At 46.5% G+C, this 24,826-nt stretch overlaps 1 protein-coding gene across 1 annotated transcript in view; it reads right to left on the reverse strand.

The window, feature by feature from the left end:
• The window catches only part of CLIC5 (chloride intracellular channel 5), a 124,974-nt gene that overhangs the window by 49,787 nt on the left and 50,361 nt on the right, over window positions 1–24,826 (reverse strand). The window contains 2 exon segments of the mRNA NM_001198923.2: window positions 4,970–5,095; window positions 9,988–10,097. Coding sequence (NP_001185852.2) covers window positions 4,970–5,095; window positions 9,988–10,097 — 236 coding nt within the window.

The raw sequence follows: 24,826 nt of genomic DNA on the forward strand, positions 1-24,826 counted from the left end.
ACCTCTGCTGATTCCAGGGACTCTCCTGGCAGCTTAAGTGTTGATTCTCCATTTTCTTTCTTTTCTTTTCTTTCTTTCTCTTTCTCTTTCTTTCTCTTTCCCTTTCTTTCTTTCTTTCTTTCTTTCTTTCTTTCTTTCTTTCTTCCTTTCTTCCTTCCTTTCTTTCTTTCTTTCTTTCTTCCTTCCTTCCTTCCTTCCTTCCTTCCTTCCTTCCTTCCTTTCTTTCTCCCTCTCTCTCTCTCTCTCTCTCTCTCTCTCTCTCTCTTTCTTTTTGTTGTTTTTTAGGGCCATACCTGCAGTATATGGAGGTTCCGGGGCTAGGAGTCAAATCAGAGTAACAGCTGCCAGTCACAGCCACAGCAACTCGGGATCCGAGTCGCATCTGTGACCTACTCCACAGCTCACGGCAACGCCAGATTCTTAACCCACTGAGCGGGGCCAGGGATTGAACCCGCATCCTCATGGGTGCTAGTCATATTTGTTTCCGCTGAGCCACAAGAAGAGCTCTGACCCTCTAATTTCTAATGAGCTGAAAAGTAGAAGAATGTCTTCTCTGTCCTTTCTCCATTATTTCTGCCTCCTCACCTCATCACACCCTCACTGGAGAAGCGGATTAATGCTTCTGACTCTTCTGCTCCTGCAGTGTGTTGTCTTGTCTTGTCCCTGCTACTTAAACAAATAATCCTTGAAGGTGGAGGGGGTCTGGCTTATTCATAAAAACTCACCCCCTGGGATCTGTAGTTTTAAGACCTGAGCTCACCAATGTCCTCATGACTGCAGCTGGGAGACGGTCCCACGGGACGCACTGACCTCTTTAAAGCTTCCAACTGTCATCGAATGAGTTCTGACTCGATGCCAGGCACTAGGCTAAGCAGCACAACCTTCTACAGCAGCCCCTCAAGATCAACATGACGGTCATCATTTTAGAGATGTGAGAATTAGGGGTTAGAGAGGTTTTGAGTAATTGACCTCCAGCAGAGACCACGCATGCTCATTAAATATCCATGTGCTTCTCTGCATTTCCCAGCTTCTCCCTCTCAGCTAGGCTGGGGGTCGTGTGACGGGATTCTGGCCAACAGGATGGAAGGGGAAGTGATGGAAACTCTCCTAGCCCTCGACCCCCAAAACATCTCGCATGATCCCTTTCCTCCCTCTTTCCCTGCAGAGGGGCCTTGGAGGAAATGGTTTTTTTGTTTTTAGTTTTCTTTTTTGCCATTTCTTGGGCCACTCTTGCAGCATATGGGGGTTCCCAGGCTAGGGGTCGAATCGGCCTACGCCAGAGCCACAGCCACACAGGATCGGAGCCATGTCTGCGACCTACACCACAGCTGACGGCAATGCCAGATCCTTAACCCACTGAGCGAGGCCAGGGATGGAACCCACAACCTCATGGTTCCTAGTCGGATTTGTTAACCACTGAGCCACAACGGGAACTCCCCAGAGGAAATGTATTTTAAAAGCTACAAGATGAAAGAGGGCTATACTCCCCACTTAGGTTTTGCCTGAGTGAGAAATAAACCCATATTCTGTTCAACTACTGAGATTTTGCAGCCAGTTTGCCAGTTTGTATGCTGTGTAGCATAACCCACTGGTACGAATTAGAACCCGAGGCGTTCTAACTCCAAAGCTCACCCTCTCAGCCACTCTGCCACCCTGTCGTTGGTACGGAGGGTGCCTCTCAACATTCTAAAGATGTGGAGTTCCCGTAGTGGCGCAGTGGTTAACGAATCCGACTAGGAACCATGAGGTTGCGGGTTCAGTCCCTGCCCTTGCTCAGTGGGTTAAGGATCCGGCGTTGCCGTGAGCTGTGGTGTAGGTTGCAGACGCGGCTCGGATCCTGCGTTGCTGTGCCTCTGGTGTAGGCCAGTGGCTACAGCTCTGATTCGACCCCTAGCCTGGGAACCTCCATATGCCGTGGGAGCGGCCCAAAGAAATAGCAAAAAGACAAAAAAAAAAAAAAAAAAAAAAAACATTCTAAAGATGGTTAGAAGAAACTTTGACTATCATGAAACATCCATAAACATGTCTAAAAATAATGAATTCAAAGTGTCTTCCAAGTCTGACGTGGTTCTGAATCCTGTTAAGACTTTGCTTGATAGTTGACTGACTGAATGACATGCCATGTAACTGGACTTTATCCATTCACTGCCGCCCCCACCGCCCTGGAATGTTTGTCACTGTTTATTTTAAACAACAAGCAGCCCTGAGAAAGCACTTTGAAAAATTCATGGAGGAGTTCCCTTTGTGGTTCAGCGGTTAACAAACCCAACGAGGATCCATGAGAATGCAGGTTGGATCCCTGGCCTCGCTCAGTGGGTTAAGGATCCGGTGTTGCTGTGCGCTGTGGTGTAGGTTGCATATGCAGCTTGGATCCTGTGTTTTGCTGTGGCTGTGGTGTAGGCCAGCAGCTACATCTCCGATTCAATTCCTAGCCTGGAACTTCCATATGCCGCAGATGTGGCCCTAAAAAGAAAGAAAGAAAGAAAAACTCATGGAATCATAGAACTTCTGCTGCAAAGCACCCTGGAAACTACAGAATTTCAGAGGTGAGGGAATGGGTTGAGCCTGAGAGGGAGCGAGGCTTGCCCGAGGTAGTACAACAAGCATCGTACAGAAAGGTGGCGGGACTTTGGTCTCCTGACTGTCGGTTCTGAATCCCATTAACTCCGGCCATTCCATGAGGATAAAAGATAAAGGCCAGCTTGTCAACCATAATCCTGACACTTCCCATGGAGTGTTCACTGGGACAGTCTCAGGATGGGGGTGGCAGTTAGTCTCATTTAGAAACTACTTGAGACTTCCCGGATTCCTCATTTTGACACCAAATGCTTGTGTGACTAAATGTGATCTTTAAAAGAAAAAAAAAATTGTTGGAGTGTTTGTATGTGTGTGTGTGTGTGTGTGTGTGTTTGTTTGTTTTTTTTTTTTTTCCCTTTAAAAAATAAAGCTAAGGGGAAAAAAGGTTCCCACAATTTCTTGGCTCTCTAGCAGCTTTTACAAACAGTGGTGTGATGAGAAACAAATGCCCTGGACCAGGGTTCCTTGGACAGAAACGGGGGTTTTGCTGCTCCCCAGAGAACCAGAAGCCAGGCTGCCCTGCACCAGGGACCTCAGGACACAGGCCACCGGACCAACCCCCCACCACCACCCCAGTTGGAGCCAGGGGAAACCAGCCAAGGCTGGTGGTTTTGCTGTGGGCAGAACAGCAGGTCTCTCCCTTTGTGGGGCTGAAGCACCAGCTTGCTGACATTTACGGGGGGTGGTTATTGTGGTACCTGCCCCAGTCTGACCCATACAAAGGCATCTAAGGGGCTCAGCAGGGGTGGATGGCCTCATCACTAAGGCCACACCTTGGTGGCCTTCTGGGGTTGTGCCTTTTAGTAGTTTGGGGGTTCTACCTAGGCACAGCAGATCATAGGTCACAGACACATGAGCCATGGACTTAGTAAACCTCCTACGCACACTTGCAGTCCAGAGGGACCTGGACCAGCACGGCAGAGCTCAGGACTGGTCACGTGGGTGGAGAGGGAGGAGAGCAGGCATGTCTAGGTCCCACACGGCTTAGCCCCATCAGGATTCTGGACGTTCTCCAGAATCTGATGAGATGGTGATGAATCTGAAGATGGCTCTGCCCTAGAAGAATCTACCCGTGCACATGGTCATATGATTCCGAGGTTCTCATGGGCTCCCTTGGTCCCCTTGTGGATACAGATGGGAGAGCCCTGAGCTAGAGAAACAGTCCCCCAAAGGCACAGCTGGGAGTTCCCTGGTAACTCGGAGGGTTAAGGATCCAGGGTTGTCACTGCTGTGGCTCAGACTGGCTCCCTGGCCAGAGAACAACCACGTGTCACAGGTGCAGAAACAAACAAATAAAAAAGGCGCAGGTGGATGAAGGTGGAGGGACCTGACTAGTGGGCATGAAGGGCCCCCCTTTCACAGAGGAGGGACCACAGGCCAAAAGAAGAGAAGGGACTGACTGGAAGGGTCACAGCATATCACTGGCAGAGTGACCTGGAGCAGGGACCTACTTAGGGAGCATCAGCTCTTGAAGTTGAACTTTGTGGAGCAGGTTGGAGGCTGGCAGCCCTCTGGGGTGGGGAGAAGCATGTGGGAACTTTCTTTAAAAAGAGGGTCCTAGGAGTTCCCGTCGTGGCTTAGCGGGTAATGAACCCAACTAGCATCCATGAGGACGTGGGTTCAATCCCTGGCCTCGCTCATTGGGTTAAGGACCTGGTGTTGCCGTGAGCTGTGGTGTAGGTTGAAGACGTGGCTCAGATCCCTCATTGTTGTGTCTCCGAAAAGACCCCTCGCCTGGGAACCTCCATATGCTGCAGGTGCAGCCCTAAAAAACAAAAGGACAAAAAAAAAAAAAAAAAAAAAGAGGATCCTATATTCTGGATTGATGAATGCCACATAAAACTCGTCTCTTGCTATCTGCTTCTATGAGGACGAAGTCACTTGACTGTAGTTGCTGCCCTTCACCACACCCTGAAAGGAGTTTGGGGCTGAAATCAGGAGTGAGGCACTGTGGGCTTTGGGAAAAACCAGCAGAAGAAGCCTTCAGATCATATTTTCAGGAGAAGATTTTATGAACCCAATTTCTTATATCATCTCACATCTAGAAAAGCACTACAATCATGAAGGGAGACATCTGCTCCTCGGGACTAGCAGTAACCTTCTGCCAAAATGTGTGCTTGGTTGCACGGATGCCCCCTTCACCAAAATCACACATGCACTGACCTCACCCCACCTCTTCAGAGCAAGGTTCTCTGAGAAGCTGTCTCCTGGGCTGTAGTCCTCATCTGGCCCCCAAATAAAACTTAACGCCCAGCTCTCATGCTGAATTTTCTTTTTTCAGTCAACACACAACCCCTTTGGAAATCTGCCCCCTCAAAGCTAACCCTGTGCTTCCCGAGACCTGACATGGACCCCTCCCTGTCAGGGGCTTTAGAAACCGGCAGTTCATTACTTCTCAGGGGTCAGAGTCTCCTCCAGGAACTCCTCGATCTTATTCACGTCCGTCTTCACATCCCCGTTGAAGGTCAGGAAAGGCGGGTGTGTGCCGGGGGCGAGGTTGTGCAGGTCAGCGGGCTTCCTGTGGAGAGAGCAAGGTGAAGGGGGTCAGCTTGCACGAGGGGCCTCACGGGGAACCTGGGATATACTGTCCATGAGACTCCCCCGGCTGCCCAACAGGCCCATCAACAGAAACAGCCCAGGTGTGGGGTGGAGGGCAAGGGAGGTGGGAGAAGGTTCTGGAAGGATGTGGTGTGACACAGGAAACCCGCCCTGGGGGGGATTCCAGTGAGGAAGGAGCAAGTCAGGATGGAGTTGAGAGCTATGGAAAAGGCAGAAAGTGATCACAGGTGACTAGCTAAACTAGTGCCAAGCTTCCACTACCCAGGGCGGAAGTTGGGGTTTGCTTTCAAAAGTTCCTTCACCAATTAGCTTCACAAAAATGTACTAGGCAGAATCCCAAACTTTAAATATTCAGACATCCAGTCTCGTGCATTTACAGGAAGAAATTCTCTTCTGTGCCCTTCAGGGTTTGTCCAACAGGAAGGAAGGGACCTTGTGTTTGACAGGGGGTGTTGTTCACGTCCAAGAGTGTGCTTCTGGGCTTCCCCCTGTGCTCAACATGCAGGAGTAGATGGAGCAAAGGGAGAGATGAAGGGCTGGTGGATGGAGGGAGATGGGGGGGCTGCACAGAGGACAGAGGGAGGAAGAGGGATGGAGACCTCTTCTTCCCCCCCCCACCCCCCGCAGGGCGGGACCGAGCATCAAATTCACTCTCTGAGAACGTGCCACTCCTCGTGGGAGGCAGGCAAGGAAAACTAGAGGGAGGAACCAAAAAAGAATAAACAAGGGGCGAAGAGGAGTCTGTAATGAAACAAATTCCTGGCGTCCTCAGCTTGGGAGGGGAAGAGAGGAATTTCAATTAAGGTGCCCCTCCCACGTCCTTGCCCCCACACCACACGCTCTCCAGCTGCCTTCGGTGGCACGGGGAACTCCTCAGACAATGGCCACCAAGGCATGTCTGACATCTAACTTCCTCTGGCCTTTTGTTTACCTTGTGTGTGTTCCTCCTTTTAGACAATGAGAGGACATGCTGGACCTTCTCTGCCTGTTTTTCAGAGCTGACATAAGCTTGTCCTGCTTGGGTTCTCAGCAGGGAGGGGACATCTATACTGAGTCTCTTTTTCGGCAATGACCTCTCTGGGGGACTTAAAAATCCAGAAATTATGATGTTGATTGTTCTCTAGGACTCGACAGAACAAGGGACTCCGGAGTCTGGCATCCTTGGGAAACATTGCCTCTGGCTGCTGCAGCCCAGCTGATACTGCCAGGGACACTGGTTGGTGGAGGGGGGGCCCCCTCTCTTGCTGACCCTCTTCAGCAAATTATATGAAACTGATATAATGATAAAAATAGCATTATAATGGATTATATTACATATGGTATAGTATATATTAAAAATATATATTATATGATAAAATAGAATATAAGTATATTTTTAAAGATGTAATTATATATTTTTAAGTAAGGAGTCTTTCTTGCTAAAAGTATTATATTTATACAATTTAGATATTTTTATAAATGTAGATACACAATATATACAATTTATATTTATTAAAATATATAATTATAATATGTAACTAATTATAATTATGTAATCAAAACCATATAATTAGATCATGTATTTTATATTTCAAACCATGTAGACTATATGATAAAATATATATTATGTATCAAATATATAATTATATCTAATTATAATTATATAATTAAAATCATATAATTAGAATTTAATTAACTTGCCGATTATTTGGTATACACCAGTCCTCCTTCCCTGACTAGATGGTCAGCTCTGTGAGGGCAGGGGGCTACTAAGAAGAATCCACATGTGTGGTGTTTTTGCTCAAGGCAGCATGACACCGAAGGTAAGCGCTGTCCAGGTCTGCCTCCCCTCACAATCCTACAAATAAGGCACTTTTCTTTTGTCTTTTTAGGTCCACACTCGTGGCATATGGAGGTTCCCAGGCTAGGGGTCGAATCGGAGCTAGAGCTGCCAGCCTACACCACAGCCACAGCAACTCGGGATTCAAGCCGCATTTGCAGCCCCAGCTCATGGCTGTACCACAGCTCACGGCAACACCAGATCCTTAACCCACTAAGCAGGGCCAAGGATTGAACCCACGTCATCATCGATACTAGTAGGGTTCGTTAACCACCAAGCCCTGACCGTAGCGCCAAAGGCACCATTTTTATCGCTATAGCACAGATAAGGAAACAGGCTCAGAAAACAGAAGGTCACTCAGCCAATAAGAGGGGGGGAACGCCCGGTTAAGAAATAGTTTTCTTAGGAATTGCTAAATGTTGTCATTGCATCATACATTTCAAAAAACTCCTTAATTCTTTATATACACACATATAAGTACATATATATATATATATATATATATATATATATATATATATATATGTTTTGTTTTGTTTTTTCTTTATCGGGGCTGCACCTGCAGCATATGGAAGTTCCCAGGCGACAGTTCAAATTGGCGCTGCCCTTGCAACCTATGCTGCAGCTTGTGGCAACAGGAGATCCTTAATCCACTGAGTGAGGCTGGAGGATCAAACCCACATCCTCATGAAGACTACGTCAGGTTCTTAACCCACTGAGCTACAACTGAAACTCCCAAATATATATATATATATATATATATATATTTTAAGTAAGGAGACTTTCTTGCAGAAAAAACATATTTATAGAATTTACATTGTAATTATATACATTCTATTAATATTTTACTATATATAATGTATATATTTTGGTCCGTAAGAGAGTCTCCTTATCTATGAAACCGGCGTTGTGACACCGGCCTGGCCCACCCCAAAGGCTGTTGGCAGGACCAGATGTGATAACAGATAGAAAGAGCATGGTCAGCATCTGAGGAATGCGGGGGCTCCCTCTCCCATTCTGATCTCCAGCTAAACACATGAGTTTGCTTGCACAGAGGATACTCCAACGCCCTCCTCTTCGCACTGAAAAGGAGGCAATCTTTCCAACCGTAAGAAGGTCGGCTCTGAGTGGCTGCCAGGGTCTGCACCACGCATGCGTGTTCACTCACTTGACAGAGATTAGTCGGGGCCCTGAATGACTGCCTCGGTTGCTAGAGTGGATATAAAGAACCTAAAAAATGGCCTCAATCTGCCTTTGAGGGATTTAAGGTTTCCTGTGAATGACAAAACAAACGTTGTAACTGATGTGTCCTGAAAGGCATGGCATGTGAACCAAGAAGATGGGTTTTAGTGGCAGCCCCTCCAGTTCTAAGTGAGCACCTCGAACAAGTCATTTAAATGGGTTTTCTCGTACAGAACGAAGAAGTAAGGTCTCCTTCACAGGGTTACATGTTATGTGATTTTTTTTTTTTTTATGGGAAAACATGCACCAGTTGAAAAGCATTGGGATTGTAGATGAGATGCAAAATGATGAGGCAGGGCGCCATGGACCATAGATGCTGGGGGAGCTTGGAGGGAGGGCAGAATGATAGATGTGCCTGAGACTGATGGGGTGGGAGGGGGAGGTTTCACAGGGGAGAGGGCTGCTCCCGGGGTCTGGGTACCATCTCTCCATTCAGGAAAGACAACCTCTATGAGACCGAGGAAGCATCCAGGCAATGGCTGGAGGCCAAAGGGACCAGGGCAGCAGAAGGTCATCCAACCTGCCAAAGGTGGATAGGTATGGGGAGAAGCATTGGGAGATAATATGGGGAAGAACAGAGCAAAGGACAAACTTATGTTACAGGCAATGCAAAGTGTCAGGAGGTTTCCCGAGCAAGGGGAACCACATGATTAAAGGACTATTTTAGGAAGAATAACCTTATGATAATATAAAGGGTGGATCAGAGAGAGAGAGAAAGAGAGAGAACCTGGAAGGATGAGGACTACTTTGAAGAACAAAGACAGAGTCCAGCTCCCAGCGGTGGGACCTGGACCAGGTGTGGGCTTGAATTGTGAGAATGGACAAGAGAGCTTGGAGGTAAGAAACAGCACAGGGAGAGAACGCCCTGGGCTTGGAGAATGGCGGACCACAGGGGTGGCAAGAAAAGGGGCCTGGAAACGTTTCAGTGCCTAGGAAAATGGAAGAAGAAAGCAATTCACAGGGGGACCCCAACTCAAAGGAAAGATAAAAGTATAATTTTCACTATATAGATTTTACAGTGATAACAGAAAATGCAAGTGGAAGTATCCAGAAGATAACAGAATTCTGAGCATAGACTACTTTACTGAGCAAGGCCAGGGATCAAACCCACATCCTCACGGATATTAGTCGGGTTCATTACCACCGGGCCACAACGGGAACTCCCACAACATTGTAAATTAACTATATTTTGATAAAACTTTAAAAACAAATAAGAGCAGGCAGAGAAGAGGAAAGCGAAGGCAAGGTGGAAAGCTGTGTGATGTGAATAACGCCCGAGTTTTTAACAGCCATTAAAACCGCCCTTTGAAAGCAGAACCCTGAGTTACTCTCCATCCCAGCTTCAATCCGGAGTTCTCACATAAGGAGGTGTACAGATGGGAACCTGGTAAGGGAAATGGCTCAGATCCCAACAGCCTGGAAACTCAGCCTCTCTCATCTAAAGTCCGGCTGGGGTCCCCCAGCATGGGGGGCACTAGTATGACCAAAATGGCTCACATTGGGCTTTTTAGGTGTTGTGCCCATCTCTGTGCCAGACACTCTCAGTTGCAATGCCCAAGGCCCACTCTCTGCTCCTTCCTTCACTAATCGGGACTTGCTCATCAGGACAGCGAAACGCTGTGTCCCAAGGGGGATGCTCACTTTCGCAGCCTCCCTTGTTCCGAGGGGTCCGGCCAAGGATGTGTGAGCAGGAGGCTGCTGGGAACCACGGGACAGTTTCCACCCTCCCTCGTGGAAGATTCTCACTTCCTGCAGCAAAACGTATTCCTCATAAATGCGGGGTCCTTTACCTTTTCAGATCCACAGTGGTGACATTGAACACGACGCCTTTCAGCCAGAGGATCATAAAGAGACGCTGGGAGAAGGGACAGTTGCCAATGCTTTCCCCATCGATTCCAGCCTGGAAAGAAGAGCACCAGGATCCTGAGTTGGTGTGTGCGCATTAGCAAGAAGGAATACGGGATTCCCAGACACTGGTCCCACTGGTCCAAGAAGAACTGACTAAATCCATGCCCCAGCCTTACTTTATTTATGTATTTATTTATTTATTTGTCTTTTTAGGACCGCACCCACAGCATATGGAGGTTCCTAGGCTAGGGGTCGAATCGGAGTTGTAGCCACTGGCCTACACCACAGACACAGCATCAGATCTGAGCTGCCTCTGAGACCTACACCACAGCTCATGTCAACGCCGGATCCTTAACCCACTGAGGGAGGCCAGGGATCAAACCTGCATCTTCATGGATGCTAGTCAGATTCCTTTCCACTGAGTCATGACAGGAACTCCCCCAGCCTTACTTTAAAGGGCAGCTGCCCTCTATGCTTTATTGCTGTCTTTCTAATGTTTATCCAGAGGGATGCCTGGCACAGGGTAAGCGCTCAATAAATATGTGTTGAACTGAATTTGAATTTCCAGCATGGTGATTATGTCGGTAGAATCATAACTTTCTGCAACCACTGAACTCTAGCATCTCAGGGTAAAAAGAAATCTTCAAAATCACATAGTCTAAGACAAATTATGTCAGACCACCAACTTCTATACTCCCAAGTAATCATCTCATCGATGCTTGGATATCTCCACTCACCAGCCATTTCTCTCTCTCAAACCACTCCATTCTGAGGGTAGAGTGCTAATAATTAGAAATGCTTTTCTTTGGCTATACCTCACCAAAGTAGGTTCCTCTGTAGTTTACCTTCTTCTACTCTTTAGTCCCTGTTCCATAAGAACAAATCCTCAGACTTTGACCCTATTTCTTTATATCTAAACCAGTCAGCAGGCTCAAGACTTTCATCAATATTCCACTTAGTTCTGACCACTACTTGACCTTGTGTCGATAAACCATTCACTGGTTAAATTATCCTTTTATTCAATGACTGCATATTGACCAACGAGTATGTTCAAGGCACTAGAGGAAATTCCGCAGGGGATTCAAAACTGCATTTATTCAGGAGCTTATGGCCTCCTGTGGGGCGGGCTGGGGCTTGAAACAGGAACACAGAGATAACCATGACAGGTAGCATTATTGAGGGTTTGCCTACTTCCGCTCCCCATATTTCACCTTCTCCGTACCCTCCTCAAAATAGTGGGTTTTTTTTTTTTTGGTCTAAAAGGCAAGTCTATCTTTACCTTTGAGTGGGCTGCAGAGACGTGAAATTTTATAAAGACTCCATTTTCAGCTAACACACGAACAAAAAAGGGGGGGAAATGATCCCTGCATAATTTACTTCCACCAAGTGGTTTGCAGGCTTCGAAAGGGCACTTGGAGGGAGAAATCACCCGCTCGCTCTAGTCCGCAGTTGGCTCCCCTGGAAACCATGGCCCCATCAGGACCAGACTCCACTGGCAGTGAGGGCACCAGATGAGAAGGCCCCCAGACCAGGTTTGCTGGCACGGCAGCCGACAAGCCAACCAACATCCTGGAATGGGGGCTGGGCGGGGGGGGGGGAGTGCTAAGATTTTCTTTTTTTCTCTTTTTGAAAGAGGAGGAGGAAAAAGCTACATTCCAAGCTCAGCACATTATTTTTCCCCTTGAGGTTTTGTTTGCTGTGGGTTCGCATGGGGAGGCAACGACGCCTCCTTTCATACACGAGAACCTAATTGTGTGCTTCTGTCTACCTCGCCAATTGCTCCCAGCAGAGGCTCAGGTTTATAATGGAAAACTGGCGCCTTTGCCGGTGTTGCCTGTAGGTAATTGCTATGAAATTACAGTTATTTTACCTCCACCCAGAGCCCCGTCTCTATGCAGTTCTCATTTTCCCTAGTGCTGGAAACAGACCCACCGTGAAGGCTTCAGACACGACAGGCTCTGTTATATATAATCAGAAAGGTGGAGGGCACGGGGCAGGTGCCACCCCTGCCCCCGGCGCTAAAGTTACGGATAAAGCCACACTCAGACAGGCGACTATTAATTTAATAATAGCTTGGGGCTAACTTGAATTCGTGACGTCAGTTCCCCAAGAAGCACTCACTTGGCAGGTAGCTGCTTCTTGGTCCTTTGAGACATCCTGACGAAGGAACCTTTCCCCAGGGACAGTTATGATGTAAATGGCGAATAAAAAAAACAAAAAAACAAAAGCCATGTCCGCACATTCTCATCTGTTTTGCCTCTGGTGGTGGAGGTGGGGCTGGAGGCGATCATAAGTGAGTGGAAGGAGGAACTAGTAAAATATTGGAATTCTTATTAGCTGGACAAAAAATTCATATAGCAATAATGTTCCTAATACCCACAGATGCCTATACAGTCAGGCATTATTCTAAGGTTTTACCTATATTATTAATGCATTTACCCCTCATGGGAAACCTGCATAGTGAGACAGTATTTCCATTTTACAGATGTGGAAGCTGAAGGGAAATTACAGAGAGGGGAGATCATTGACCCAAGGGCCTCTGGAATGAGCCCAAGTCATCTGGCTCCAGGTCCAAAGCTCCTGATTGCCATGCGTGGACACCAACCTGAGAACCCAGCCCAGACAGGAAGCATGTCGACCCAAGGTCACAGAGCAGGGGATGGGGATGCTGGACGTGTGTGATACATCCCAGCCTCCGGTCCATGAGCTTTCAGCTTCACAGGGGTGTAGAGGCTGGTGGCTGTCACTGCTCTCCATATTTCCATCTCTGTCTTAAATTATGATTCTAGACCTAGTAAGCAAAAATTGCCCAAAGACCAAGAGAAATAACATGCGAGGAGTCTGTCGTTTACCCTGTCTTTCCATCTCTCTTGCTCGGCTTTCCCCTCTTTCCCGATCCCCTTCTCTCCCCACCTCTCCTCTCCTTTCCTTGTGATAGGAACACTTAACATGGGTTCGATCCTCTTATGAAATGTTTCAGTGTACAATGCAATATCGTAGACCGCAGATACAATGTTGTACAGCAGCTCTCTAGAGCTTGCCCACCTTGCTCAACTGAAACTGTATTCTTGTTATCAGCAACTCCAGCTTCCCCTCCCTTCACCCCTGGCAACCACCTTTCCACTCTTTGATTCTATGACTTTGGCTATTCTAGTTACTTCGTACAAGTGTAAGCACGCAATCTTTGTCTTTCTGTGATTGATTTAATTCATTGACCATAATGCCTCAAGATGCATCCACTTACTTGTGTATTTTACAATTTCTTTCTCTCTTTTTTTTTTTGTCTTTATTTGGAGGGGGGGGACACCTACGGCATATGGAGGTTCCCAGGCTAGGGGTCTAATTGGAGCTGTAGCCACTGACCTTCACCACAGCCACAGCCAATGCCAAATCCAAGCCGAGTCTGCAACCTACACCACAGCTCACGGCAACGCAGCATCCTTAACCCACTGAGCGAGGCCAGGGATTGAACCTGCAACCTCACGGTTCCTAATCAGACTGGTTTCTGCTGCACCACGATGGGCACTCCAATTTCTTTCTTTTTTAAGGCCTACTAATATTCCACTATGTGTATATACCACAGTTTCTTTATCCATTCATTTGTCAATGGACATTTAGACTGTTCCCCTATCTTGACTATTTAAATGGTGCTACAGTGAACATAGAATCTCTTCCAGATTCTGATTTCAGTTCTTTCAGACAACTACCCAGCAGTGAGATTGCTTGAGCATTTGGTAGCTTTGTTTAATTTTTGAGGAATCTCCATACTGTTTTCCATCATGGCTGCACCACTTTGTATTTCCACCAACAGTGTGCAAAGGTTCCAATTTCTCCACATCCTTGCCAGCACTTGTTTTTTCCATAGTAGCCATCCTGAAAGGGATGAGGTGAGATTTCATTGGTTTGCATAAATGATATGGAGAATTTTTTCATATAGCTGTTGGCCATTGGCACGTCTTCTTTGGGGAAGTATCTCTTCAAGTCCTTAGTCCACTTTTATTTTATTTTTTATTTTGCTTTTTAGGGCCACACCCATGGCACATGGAAGTTCCCAGGCTAGGCGTCCAGTCAGAGCCTCAGCTGCTGGCCTATGCCACAGCCACAGCAACTCACCTCACTGCAGCTCACGGCAATGCCAGATCCTTAACCCACTGAGCGAGGCCAGGGATCAAACCTACTTCCTCATGGATGCTAGTCAGGTTTGTTCCACTGAGCCACAAAGGGAGCTCCTTTAGTCCATTTTTAAATTGGGTTGTTAGTTTTGTTTTGGTTTTAAAACTATTGAGTTGTTCCGTTTCCTTTTTCTCTCCTAATAACTCACCAGTCCTGTGGCCCACAGAAACCATCTGCCAAACTCATGGGTCAAATGTGGTGAGCTTTGTGGCAACCACTTGAAACATCAAATGGGAAGAATGTGGTGGGGCTTAATGGGCCCAGACTCTGAAAAGTAGGAGGGGTAACCTAGATGGACTGTGGGCCAAAGAGGCTCTGAGTAATGGGGACTGGGGACTGGCAAAAACATTATGATCCCCCCAAATTCATGTCCCCACACAACCTATGAGCATGACCTTACTTGTTTTGTTTTTCTTTTCTTTTTAGGGCTGCACCTGTGGCACATGGAAGTTCCTGGGGCCAGAGGTTGAATGGGAGCTGCAGCTGCTGGCCTACCCCACAGCCACAGCAACACCAGATCCAACCCACATCTGTGACTTCACTGTAGCTTGCAGCAACACCAGATCCTTAACCTACTGAACGAGGCCAAGGATTGAACTCACATCCTCATCGACACTATGGGTGTTCTTAACGCACTGGGCCACAGCGGGAACTCGGACTAATGGACATTTATTTGAAATAGCAGTTCTCAAAATTTTTGGTCTCAGAGTCCTTATTTGCCTTTCAAGACTGCTGAGGATCCCAAAAAGCTATCGTTTACGTGGGTTATAACTATCAGTATTTACAGTATTATAATTAAAGCTAAAAAATTTCAAATATTTATTTATGTATTCCTTAATATATAATACTAATAAATATTACTTGTTTACATAAACATTATATATTTTTTTATTTTTTTATTTTTTCCCACTCTACAGCATGGGGATCAAGTTATCCTTACATGTATACATTTTTTTCCCCACCCTTTGTTCTGTTGCAATATGAGTATCTAGACATAGTTCTCAATGCTACTCAGCAGGATCTCCTTGTAAATCTATTCTAAGTTGTATCTGATAACCCCAAGCTCCCAATCCCTCCCACTCCCTCCCTCTCCCGTTGGGTAGCCACAAGTCTACTTTCCAAGTCCATGATTTGTTTTCTGTGGAGTTGTTCATTTGTGCTGGATATTAGATTCCAGTTATAAGTGATATCATATGGTATTTGTCTTTGTCTTTCTGACTCATTTCACTCAGTATGAGAGTCTCTAGTTCCATCCATGTTGCTGCAAATGGCATTATGTCATTCTTTTTTATGGCTGAGTAGTATTCCATTGTGTATATATACCACATCTTCTGAATCCAATCATCTGTTGATGGACATTTGGGTTGTTTACATGTCCTGGCTATTGTGAATAGTGCTGCAATGAACATGTGGGTGCATGTGTCTCTTTTAAGTAGAGTTTTGTCCGGATATATGCCCAAGAGTGGGATTACGGGGTCATATGGAAGTTCTATGTCTAGATTTCTAAGGTATCTCCCAACTGTTCTCCATAGTGGCTGTACCTTACATTCCCACCAGCAGTGCAGGAGGGTTCCCTTTTCTCCACACCCCCTCCAGCACTTGATAAACAACAGTATATTTTAATATAAAGAAACCATACATCTAAAAAAAGAAATTAAGTAGAGTGATATTGTTTTATATTTTTGCAAAATCTTTAAAGTCTGCTTAATAGAAGTTAGTTTCTGCATTCAGTCTTTTGCTATTTGTTTGAAGTATATGAAGAAAATTAGGCCTTATCCAGATACATAGTTGGAAAACAGATGAGTAATTTAATAGCCTTTTCAGATAATTATGAGTATTTCTCTTTTATAACATACCAAAACTCAACAAATAGTGTTGTTTGAAAAACTACTCAACAATAGTAGTTTTTTAAAGGCTAGTTGACAGGAGGAATTTGAAACCCTAGTTCTTCTTTCCATTAAAACTCATTCATCTGTCTCACATTTTGAATGGATCTTTTACCCATGAATGATTTTATAACATCACAAATTCATCATTTGCAAAATAGCATTTCCCTGAGTTAAGTAGATCTTCCACAAGCTGATACATTTCTTCAAACAGCAGCAAGATATCACATTCAGTAATATCACCACCAAGCTCATCAGAAAAGCTCAAGCAAAGAGAAGCTGTCAAGCTCCTGGTGGCAAATACCTGTTTTCCAATATTCTCAGTTTTCTCCTGAAAGCTTGTCTTTTATCAGTGGCAATGAATATGGTCAGCCGTTTGTCTTGAAATGACAAGGTCATTTCATCGATTTTTCTAGGAACTATCAGGCCAGTAAATACCAAGTCGGAAAAACCACAGTTGGTCTGCCAGTTGTCTTCCAGGTCAAAACTATTCTGCAAGAGAAGCTTCTGGTCAACCCACAGCTCAAGTGCTTCCTCAAGGGAGCTATGATGCTTGGGAATGCAGCCCAAGACGTGGATGTGCATTTCTCATTTCCTCCATCAGCGTGTTTCAAAGACACGCACTCAAAGGCTGAAAATTAATTACAGTAGATATTTTTTACTGCTTCATCAAGATCATAAATGAATGAGACTGGCCCTTTTTTTTTTTTTTTTTTTTCTATATGTGCGTGATGTCTCCATTACTCCACAGGCTTGACTTATTCTGGGAACATCAGATTTTTATCCACAAAATAGCAACCCCAGGAGAAATGACTTTGAACATAGCTGTGACTTCCCAGAATCCCTGAAAGGATCGGCGATCCAGGAATCCAAGAGAAACATTTGACAACTATTGGGATAAGACACACCATGAACAGACAGGCTACATAGACATCCTTATCCAGATACGAACTTGAAGTTGACTATTGACCAAAAGTTATTTGAGGGGTACCAAGGTCCAGAAAAGGGACAAATGATTGAGAGAGGATAGATGACATTCAAGCTTGAAGATGTCATGTCACTTATCAATTTATTGTTTCTCTGCCCCCGAGATAACCTTCAATAAATGCTATATGAGAAACAGTGGGAATTCCCTTTAGCAGCATTTCTTTCTTCCTTCCTTTCTTTCTTTTCTTTCTTTCATCTCTTTCTTTCTTTATGTCTGTCTGTCTGTCTTTCTTTCTGTTTTTCTTTCTGTCTTTCTTTCCTTCCTTCTTCCTTTCTTTTTGCCACTCCCATGGCATGCAAAGTCTCCAGGCCAGGGATGGGACTCCAGGCCACTACAGTGACAACACTGAATCCTTAACTGCTAGGCCACCACGGGACTCCCAGCATTTCTAAAGTGTGCAGGAAGGCAGGCTTTCCCAGAAGAGAGCGCTGGAAGGCTCCTGCAAGACAAAGAGGCCCTTCCTCTGCCTTTGGAAGGGGCTAGGGGTTAGAGTGAGCCAGCCCCAGCTGGAATGTGATCCCGCTGGCACCTTGCAGCCTCCTCCTGGTGCCAGCCTTTCTGCAGGCTCTGGATGCAGCCATCAGAGCCCCATGTGGCCTCCGTACAGCCTGCCTACAGCCAGGGTGTGCTCACAGATCTGCCACTTACTCTGCAAGGCCTGTGCCGCCCGAGGCCCTCCTGTTCCCACCAGCACCTGGGTCCCGCTGTGTACCTGGGCCCCCACTGTTGACTGTTTGCTCCTCTCCTGAACTCCGGAGGGTGGCCTCCTGCTTGCCTAGCAACTCCAAACCAGCTCTGGCCTTGCCAGGCCAGTGAACTTCCATGCTTTCCACGGGGCCGATCACACCTTCCCCAGTGAGATGCGAACCCCTTGCAGGCTTGTCATTCCTTGGTTATTGTCCCGTGATTCTCGAGTACTCAACGGAGTATCCTTATATGTAATGGTTACTTTTATCATAGCTAGTACTGTTATTTTTTTTTCTTTATTTCTATCTTTCTTCCTACCTTTCTTTCTCCCTCCCTCCCTCACTTCTTTCTTTCTTTCTTCTTTTTTTTGTGTAAATGGCCACACCTGCAGTATATATGGAAGCTCCCAGGCTAAGGGTCCAATCAGAGCTGCTGGTGCCTGCCTACACCAGATCCATAACAATACCAGATCCAAGCCGCATCTTCCACTTATGCCTGAGCTTGCGGCAAGGCTGGCTCCTTAACCCACTAAGCAAGGCCAGGGATCGAACCCACATCCTCACAGAGACAATGTCAGGTCCTTAACCTGCTGAGCCATAGCAGGAACTCCAAGTACTGCTTTATGTTAAACTTTTCTTGTTAAATCCACTGTGTAGTTTCTCTCTCCTGTTTGGACCCAGACTATGGCAGGTGTTTACATATCTGATATTTCAAAATGGAAGATTTTCAGGGCTATTTGTCTGATTCCTTAAAAAACAAAAAACAAAAAAAAACCTCACAAGGTTAAGTCCTAAATGAGGTACTAGAAGAAAAAAACCTGAAATTTCTCCAGAAAATTAAATAAGTCACCATTCTGCCCCATGTCAACTTTTTATTGATTTTTTTTGGGGGGGGAGCTTTTTAGGGCCACCCCAGGGCATATGGAAGTTCCCAGGCTAGGGGTCAAAGTGGAGCTACAACTGCCAGCCTATTCCACAGGCACAGCAACTCAGAAGCCTGGTCTCTGACCTACACCATATCTGACAGCAATGCCACATCCCTGATCCACTGAGTGAGGCCAGGGATTGAACCTGCATCTTCATGGATACTAGTTGGATTCTTTTCTGCTGAGCCAAGATGGGAACTCCAACTTTTTATTGCTTTAGCCCATGAAAACGGTCCTTGAGGACTCAAGTGATTAAACAATTTTTTTCAAGTTACAGACAAAAATTCTACAACAGCGGGATGGGAGATGACCTCAGGGATGACAGGGTCTAGCAGCTTCTTTTTCCTGTGCCTAGAAAGGTCAGGTGTCTTGCCCATGGTTGCCCAGCCTGGTCCCCTGGCAGGCTCAGGGATTTAATCCCTAATTCCCGATTCCCAGCCTTTCTCTATGCTGGGCTGGTTATTATCATACAGGAAAGAGTGTTGAAGTGACAAAGACCACAGGATGGGGATTTTTTGACTATAAAATGTCTTATCAATATAGCACTGATAACTGATTCATGTCATGTGGAAGATAATTTTTCTTTATAACAACAGTATTTAAATCTGTGCACTTTCTCTTTTTAGTATGTCAGATAGTATTCCTTAGTGCACCTATTTTTTTAAAAATACCAAATGTTCTCTCATTTCAATAATTTGGTTGGTCAGTCTCCCATGATCAGAGATGGGGCTTGGTGGTTTGTAATCCACTTAAAAGACTGGGGAGTTCTACCCTTGAATAAACACTGGGGCTTTTTGGTTTTGGTGTTTGGTTGCCCCACAGCATATGGAGTTCCCTGGCCAGGGATCAGTCCGAGCCACAGTTGTGACCTATGCTGCAGCTGCAGCAATGCCAGATCCTTAACCCACTGTGCTGGGCCGGGGATCGAACCTTCATCCCAGTGCTCCAGAGATACTGCCAATCCCGTTGCACCACCGTGGGAACTTCGAGACATTGTTTTTCTCAGCAGCTACAAAAGGCTTAATAACTCATGGGGGTCACTCGGGCATTTTTCATTCAATACACAGCCAGGGAGCAAGTATATATTTCAGGCTTTAGAATCCTCAGCATTTCTCTGAAGTTGCCTATAAGGGCTGAATCAGCTCTAGGCAGAGGGCCGCCTATACAATGTCATGCGAAGAATTTCAGGGGCATCAGTCAGGGTTCTCCAGAGAGACAGAACCAAAAGGATGCATGTGTGTAAAGAGAGAGAGAGATGGAGACAGAATGGGCTCCACGTGATTGTGGCGGCTTGGTGAGTCAAAAACCTCATGGGCTATGTTATCAAATTAGAGGGTCAGGGAAGCGTTGCAATTCAAGTCCAAAGGCAACCTGCTGGCAGAATTCCCTTTTCCTCAGAGGCTGTCAGTCATTTCTCAATTAAGGCCCTCACTGGGCGAGGCTCACACGCAGGAGAAAAGGTCACTTGCTTGTTTCTCATCCCCAAACCCCTGCCAAGCAACAGCCAGCATAATGGCTGTTCTGGACACCCCAGCCAAGCTGACCCCTCACAAGTAAACATCACACCAAAGTGAATTTAAAAAATGACCTGAGACAAGTAACCCAGAAATTCAGGATTTGTCATCAACACCTTAGCTCACCAGATGGTTTTAAAAACACCTGCAGAGGAGGTCCCATCGTGGCTCAGTGGTAACAAACCTGACTAGTATCCAAGAAGATGCAGGTTCCATCCCTGACCTCGTCAGTAGATAAAGGATCCAGGCTGGGGGCATGAGCTGTGGTGTAGGTCGCAGATGCGGCTCGGATCTAGTGTGGCTGTCGCTCTGATTTAACCCCTCACCTGGGAACCTCCCTATGCCGCGGGTGCCACCCTAAAAAAGCAAATAAATAAATAAGTAAATAAAACCAACTGAATTGAGTGTGTAAATATCCCCTCCCAAAGGAACATGTAGGCTTCAAGCCCAGAAGGCTATTCCATTCAAGGGTCTAAGCGCCCAGGGTCCAGTGGTACTTTGACCCTGAGTGACCAGCCTGGTCTGATAGTAGCTTTGAGCCCAAGGCTGCCTGCAGCTGATGTGTCGTGTGATATTACCCTGCTCGAGGCTTCTTGGGAGTGACCTTCAGCCTCCCCTGAGCTTTGCAGCCATCAGCACCAAGTCTCTCTTTGCTCACCTGTTTCTGCACACACCCTCTGAGAAAGAAGAACCCTTTCCAGCCCACGCTGTACCACTGCTCCTTCTCCCAGCCCCTTCTTTCCACTCCTGGATGTTTCCCCCCCCCATTTGTTTATGTCCAAACTAGCTGAACAGGTAAAAATTCTTGCCGGCCTGCTTCTAACGGACATTTTTTGCTCAGGCCAACTTGAGGCCTATGAAGGTTCTCAGGCTAGGGGTCGAATCAGAGCTACAGCCGCTGGCCTACCCCTGATCTGAGCCTCGTCTGCGACCTACATCACAGACAACGGCAACACCGGATCCCCAGCCCATGGAGCGAGGCCAGGGATCGAACCGGCAACCCCGTGGTTCCTAGTCAGATTCGTTTCCCCTGCATCACCATGGGAATCCTGACACCTTCTTTTAAATGATTCTCTCTCAGTTACTTTCTGAGACTAAGCAGTTTCTCTTCTTTCTTTCCTTCCTTCTTCCCTCCCTCCCTCCTTCCCTCTCTCTCTTCCTTTTTCTCTCTCTTTTCCTTCTTTTCTCCTTCCCTCAGTTTCTCTCTCTCTTCCTCTCTTCTTTCCTCCCTCCCTCCCTTCCTTTTTTTTTTTTTAATTACCTAATGAATTTTATCATATTTAGAGGTGTAGTCCTTTCTTTCCTTCCTTCTTTCTCTCTGACTTAGCAGGACTGGACTTTTCTCCTGTAGCTAGACTTTTATCTCTTCCTCTTAACACTCAGCCCTCTGCAGCCTGCCTTGTCTCCTGGTACCTCGTGTGTGGCCGGGGCCGGCTTCACAGACGTGCAATCTGTGCGATGCCTGAGGCCCTGAGCTCAGAAGGGCCCCACGCTCTGCTGTCTTGAAATGCTTCATCGTGTTTGAACAAAGGCGCCCTCATTTTCATTTCGCAGGGGGCCCCACAAGTTGCAGCTGGTCCTACATGCAACTCTCCTATTCCTTTGCTGACATCCTCCACTTTCTGACCAGTGTCCTTTCAACGAATGGCTCCCTCCTTCCCACCCAAACCCCATGCCATGCTTGGTGCCTTTTGGAGAACTCATCTACTCCCGGGAACATCATTATCCTCCTCAAGACAGCAATAATTCTGGCTTTTTTCCTTTTTTTTTTGTCTTTTTTAGGGCCACACACATGGCATATGGAGGTTCCCAGGCTAGGGGTCAAATGGGAGCGGTAGCTACTGGCCTATATCACAGCCACAGCAACTCAGGATCCGAGCCGCACCTGTGACCTACACCACAGCTCACAGCCATGCCAGATCCTTAACCCACTGAGCAAGGCCAGGGATCAAACCCGTGTCCTCATGGATACTAGTCAGGTTCATTACCACTGAGCCACAACGGGAACTCCAATAATTCTGGCTTTTAGACCTATAAACATTCTATTTACCTGGAGCTTTTAAAAAAGGAAAAGGGAAGGAAGAAAAAGAAAAATGTTGACATGCTCCAAGTCTTGCTTGGTTTAAGCCTCTTTGTGAGTTCTTTCTCCGAGCCTACCTCACACCAAGGTTATATATTATTCTACAACTTGTCTCTTTCCAATTAAATGATTTTTCCCGTCATTAGAGAGCTGAGGTTTCCTTTTTAGTAAGTCAGACACTATTCCTTGTTATGATGTTTTACTACAAAATGATCTGTCCTTCCAATAATCTAGTGGGTAGGCCTTCCATTAGCATGGCTGTGATGTGGTGACTGGTTTTACTTTGTTTTGTTTTGTTTTTTTATTTTATGAAACCCTAGGAACCCAGGAAGGGCTCAGGAAATGTATGCCCTGGCATGTCTTCCAAGTGCCTCCATCATGCTTCGAAAGGCAGAATGGCTCTCGATCACATCATAAACCTGCACCAAGCCTCAGAAGGTCCCAAAGTCCAGTCCCTCTGCCTCTAAGTTTGGCTCTTTCTGCTGCACTGGCCCCAGGTGTAATATTCAACAACTCAATTCCTCCGCACCTTAGCCCAATTTGTGTCCTTGGCTTCACAGAGCTCAGTGATCCAGTGCAAAGGGCCTGGTATAGAACCTTGCAGACCTGGTATCATCCTGGGTTCAAATTCCAGCCCTAATATCATCCAGCTGAATGTGGCAGATATTATTTTCTCAAAATGGCTATAACAGAGTTCCTGTCATGGCTCAACAGTAACAAACCCAACTAGTATCCATGAGGATGAGAGTTCAATCCCTGGCCTCTCTCAGTGGGTTAAGGATCCAGCATTGCCATGAGCTGTGGTGTAGGTTGAAGACACAGCTCAGATCCCATGCTGCTGTGGCTGTGGCATAGGCTAGAAGCTGCAGCTCCAATTAGACTTCTAGCCTGGGAATGTCTATACGCCATGGGTGCAGCCCTGAAAAGACCAAAAAAAAAAAAAAAAAAAAAAGAAAGAAAGAAAGAAAGAAAAAAAGGCCATAGCACTAGTTTTGGTCCCATATGCTCTCCAGAGGTAAAGTCTATCTTTTCCTTCTTCTTGAAATTAGGTGGGCCTTTGTGGCTGCCTGGATGAATAGAGAAACATCCCAGCGTGTGACTTCTGAGACCAGGCCATAAAAGGGAACGCCAGTTCTGCCCGGCCCTTCCTCTCCTTTGGGTTCGCCCTTGGAACCCAGCTGCCGTGTTGTGAGGAAGCCCAGAGCCCAGGAAGTGGCCCTAGCCAGCTGACGTCCCCAGCTGAGTTCTCAGTTGACAGGTGCCATCAACCACAGACACACGGGAATGAGTGAGATTTCAGATGATGCTGGCCCCAGTCACACCTAGTGAAGTAAAACAGATCATCCCAACAAGCCCTGGCCAAACTGCAGGTTCATGAGCCAAATAAATGTTGTCATGATTAAAGCCACTCAGTCTCGGTGTGGCTTATGATCCAGTAGGTAACCCACATACGCATAGCCTCAGGTTTCTCATCTGCCACCTGGGGGCAAGAAACATCTGCCTTGCAGGGTCGTCTAGATGATAATATGTACGAGACACATGTGTTCGCTTTATGAAGGTAGAGCTACTGTCACTATGACCACCGAAGACAAACATTTAGGAAGAGCTAATTACACATCCTGTTTGTGAAATGCTATGCCTTAGTAACGAGTCAGTAGATCTCCCTCCGAGGGCACCAAAAGTCAACAATACCTCCGTGTTCAGGGCTTTGTGTGTAGCGCAAGACATTCAACAGAGAAAGCAAACACAGGAAGAGCCACGGCCACTGGCCACCGGTGTCCCTGAGCCAGGACAGAATCCCATCCACCATGAAAAAAGGGAGAGGGATTCACATTTGATACAACGATGCACGTCTGTTCTCTACACGGCGCAGAGTGTCTGTGTGGAGCAACACGTCCCAAGCAGGCAGCGTTTTCCAGCAGTTCAGGAACCAGACGCAAAGGTCTAAGAACTCAAGGAGATGAGTGGATCCAGCTGAGGGGTCAGGCTTGCGACAGTTCTCTGCGGAAGCCGAGTGGAAGCCTCGGTATTAGTCTCTGGATCTCTGGGAATCGTGGCCACAAATATTTATGGGACCATCCTACTGTTCTTTAGGGCTCTCAACACTTGGATCAGGAGAACTGAAAGCTGGCATTCTTCCAGTTCAGAAAAAAGCCAAAGCACAGGAAACCAGAGAGTGATACACATCTGCAGCCTCAAGTAAACAGAACTCCTTCCCACATGGGTTTCATCTGAAAAAGACCTCTTCTTCCTCAAGCCTCCCTTGGAGACACCAGTCCCAAAGGGAGAAACACGCCTTCCACTTAATTAGGACACCATCAAATATTTCACTTTCTCCCCTTGATACAGCTTTTACTGTCAAGATGCTGTAGACATTAGTTCCAGCTTCTGATGGTGAATCCATTCCCCCAACCCCCAGTTCACGGAATGAGCCTACGGTTCCCACCACCTTTGTGCCCACCCGAGGGTATCTTGATGTTGATTCTCTGACAAAGCTTGTGGTTGGGACCCCGTGAGAGGGAGATTCC

This window comes from Sus scrofa, chromosome 7 (assembly GCF_000003025.6).
Source record: "Sus scrofa isolate TJ Tabasco breed Duroc chromosome 7, Sscrofa11.1, whole genome shotgun sequence".
NCBI lineage: Eukaryota > Metazoa > Chordata > Mammalia > Artiodactyla > Suidae > Sus > Sus scrofa.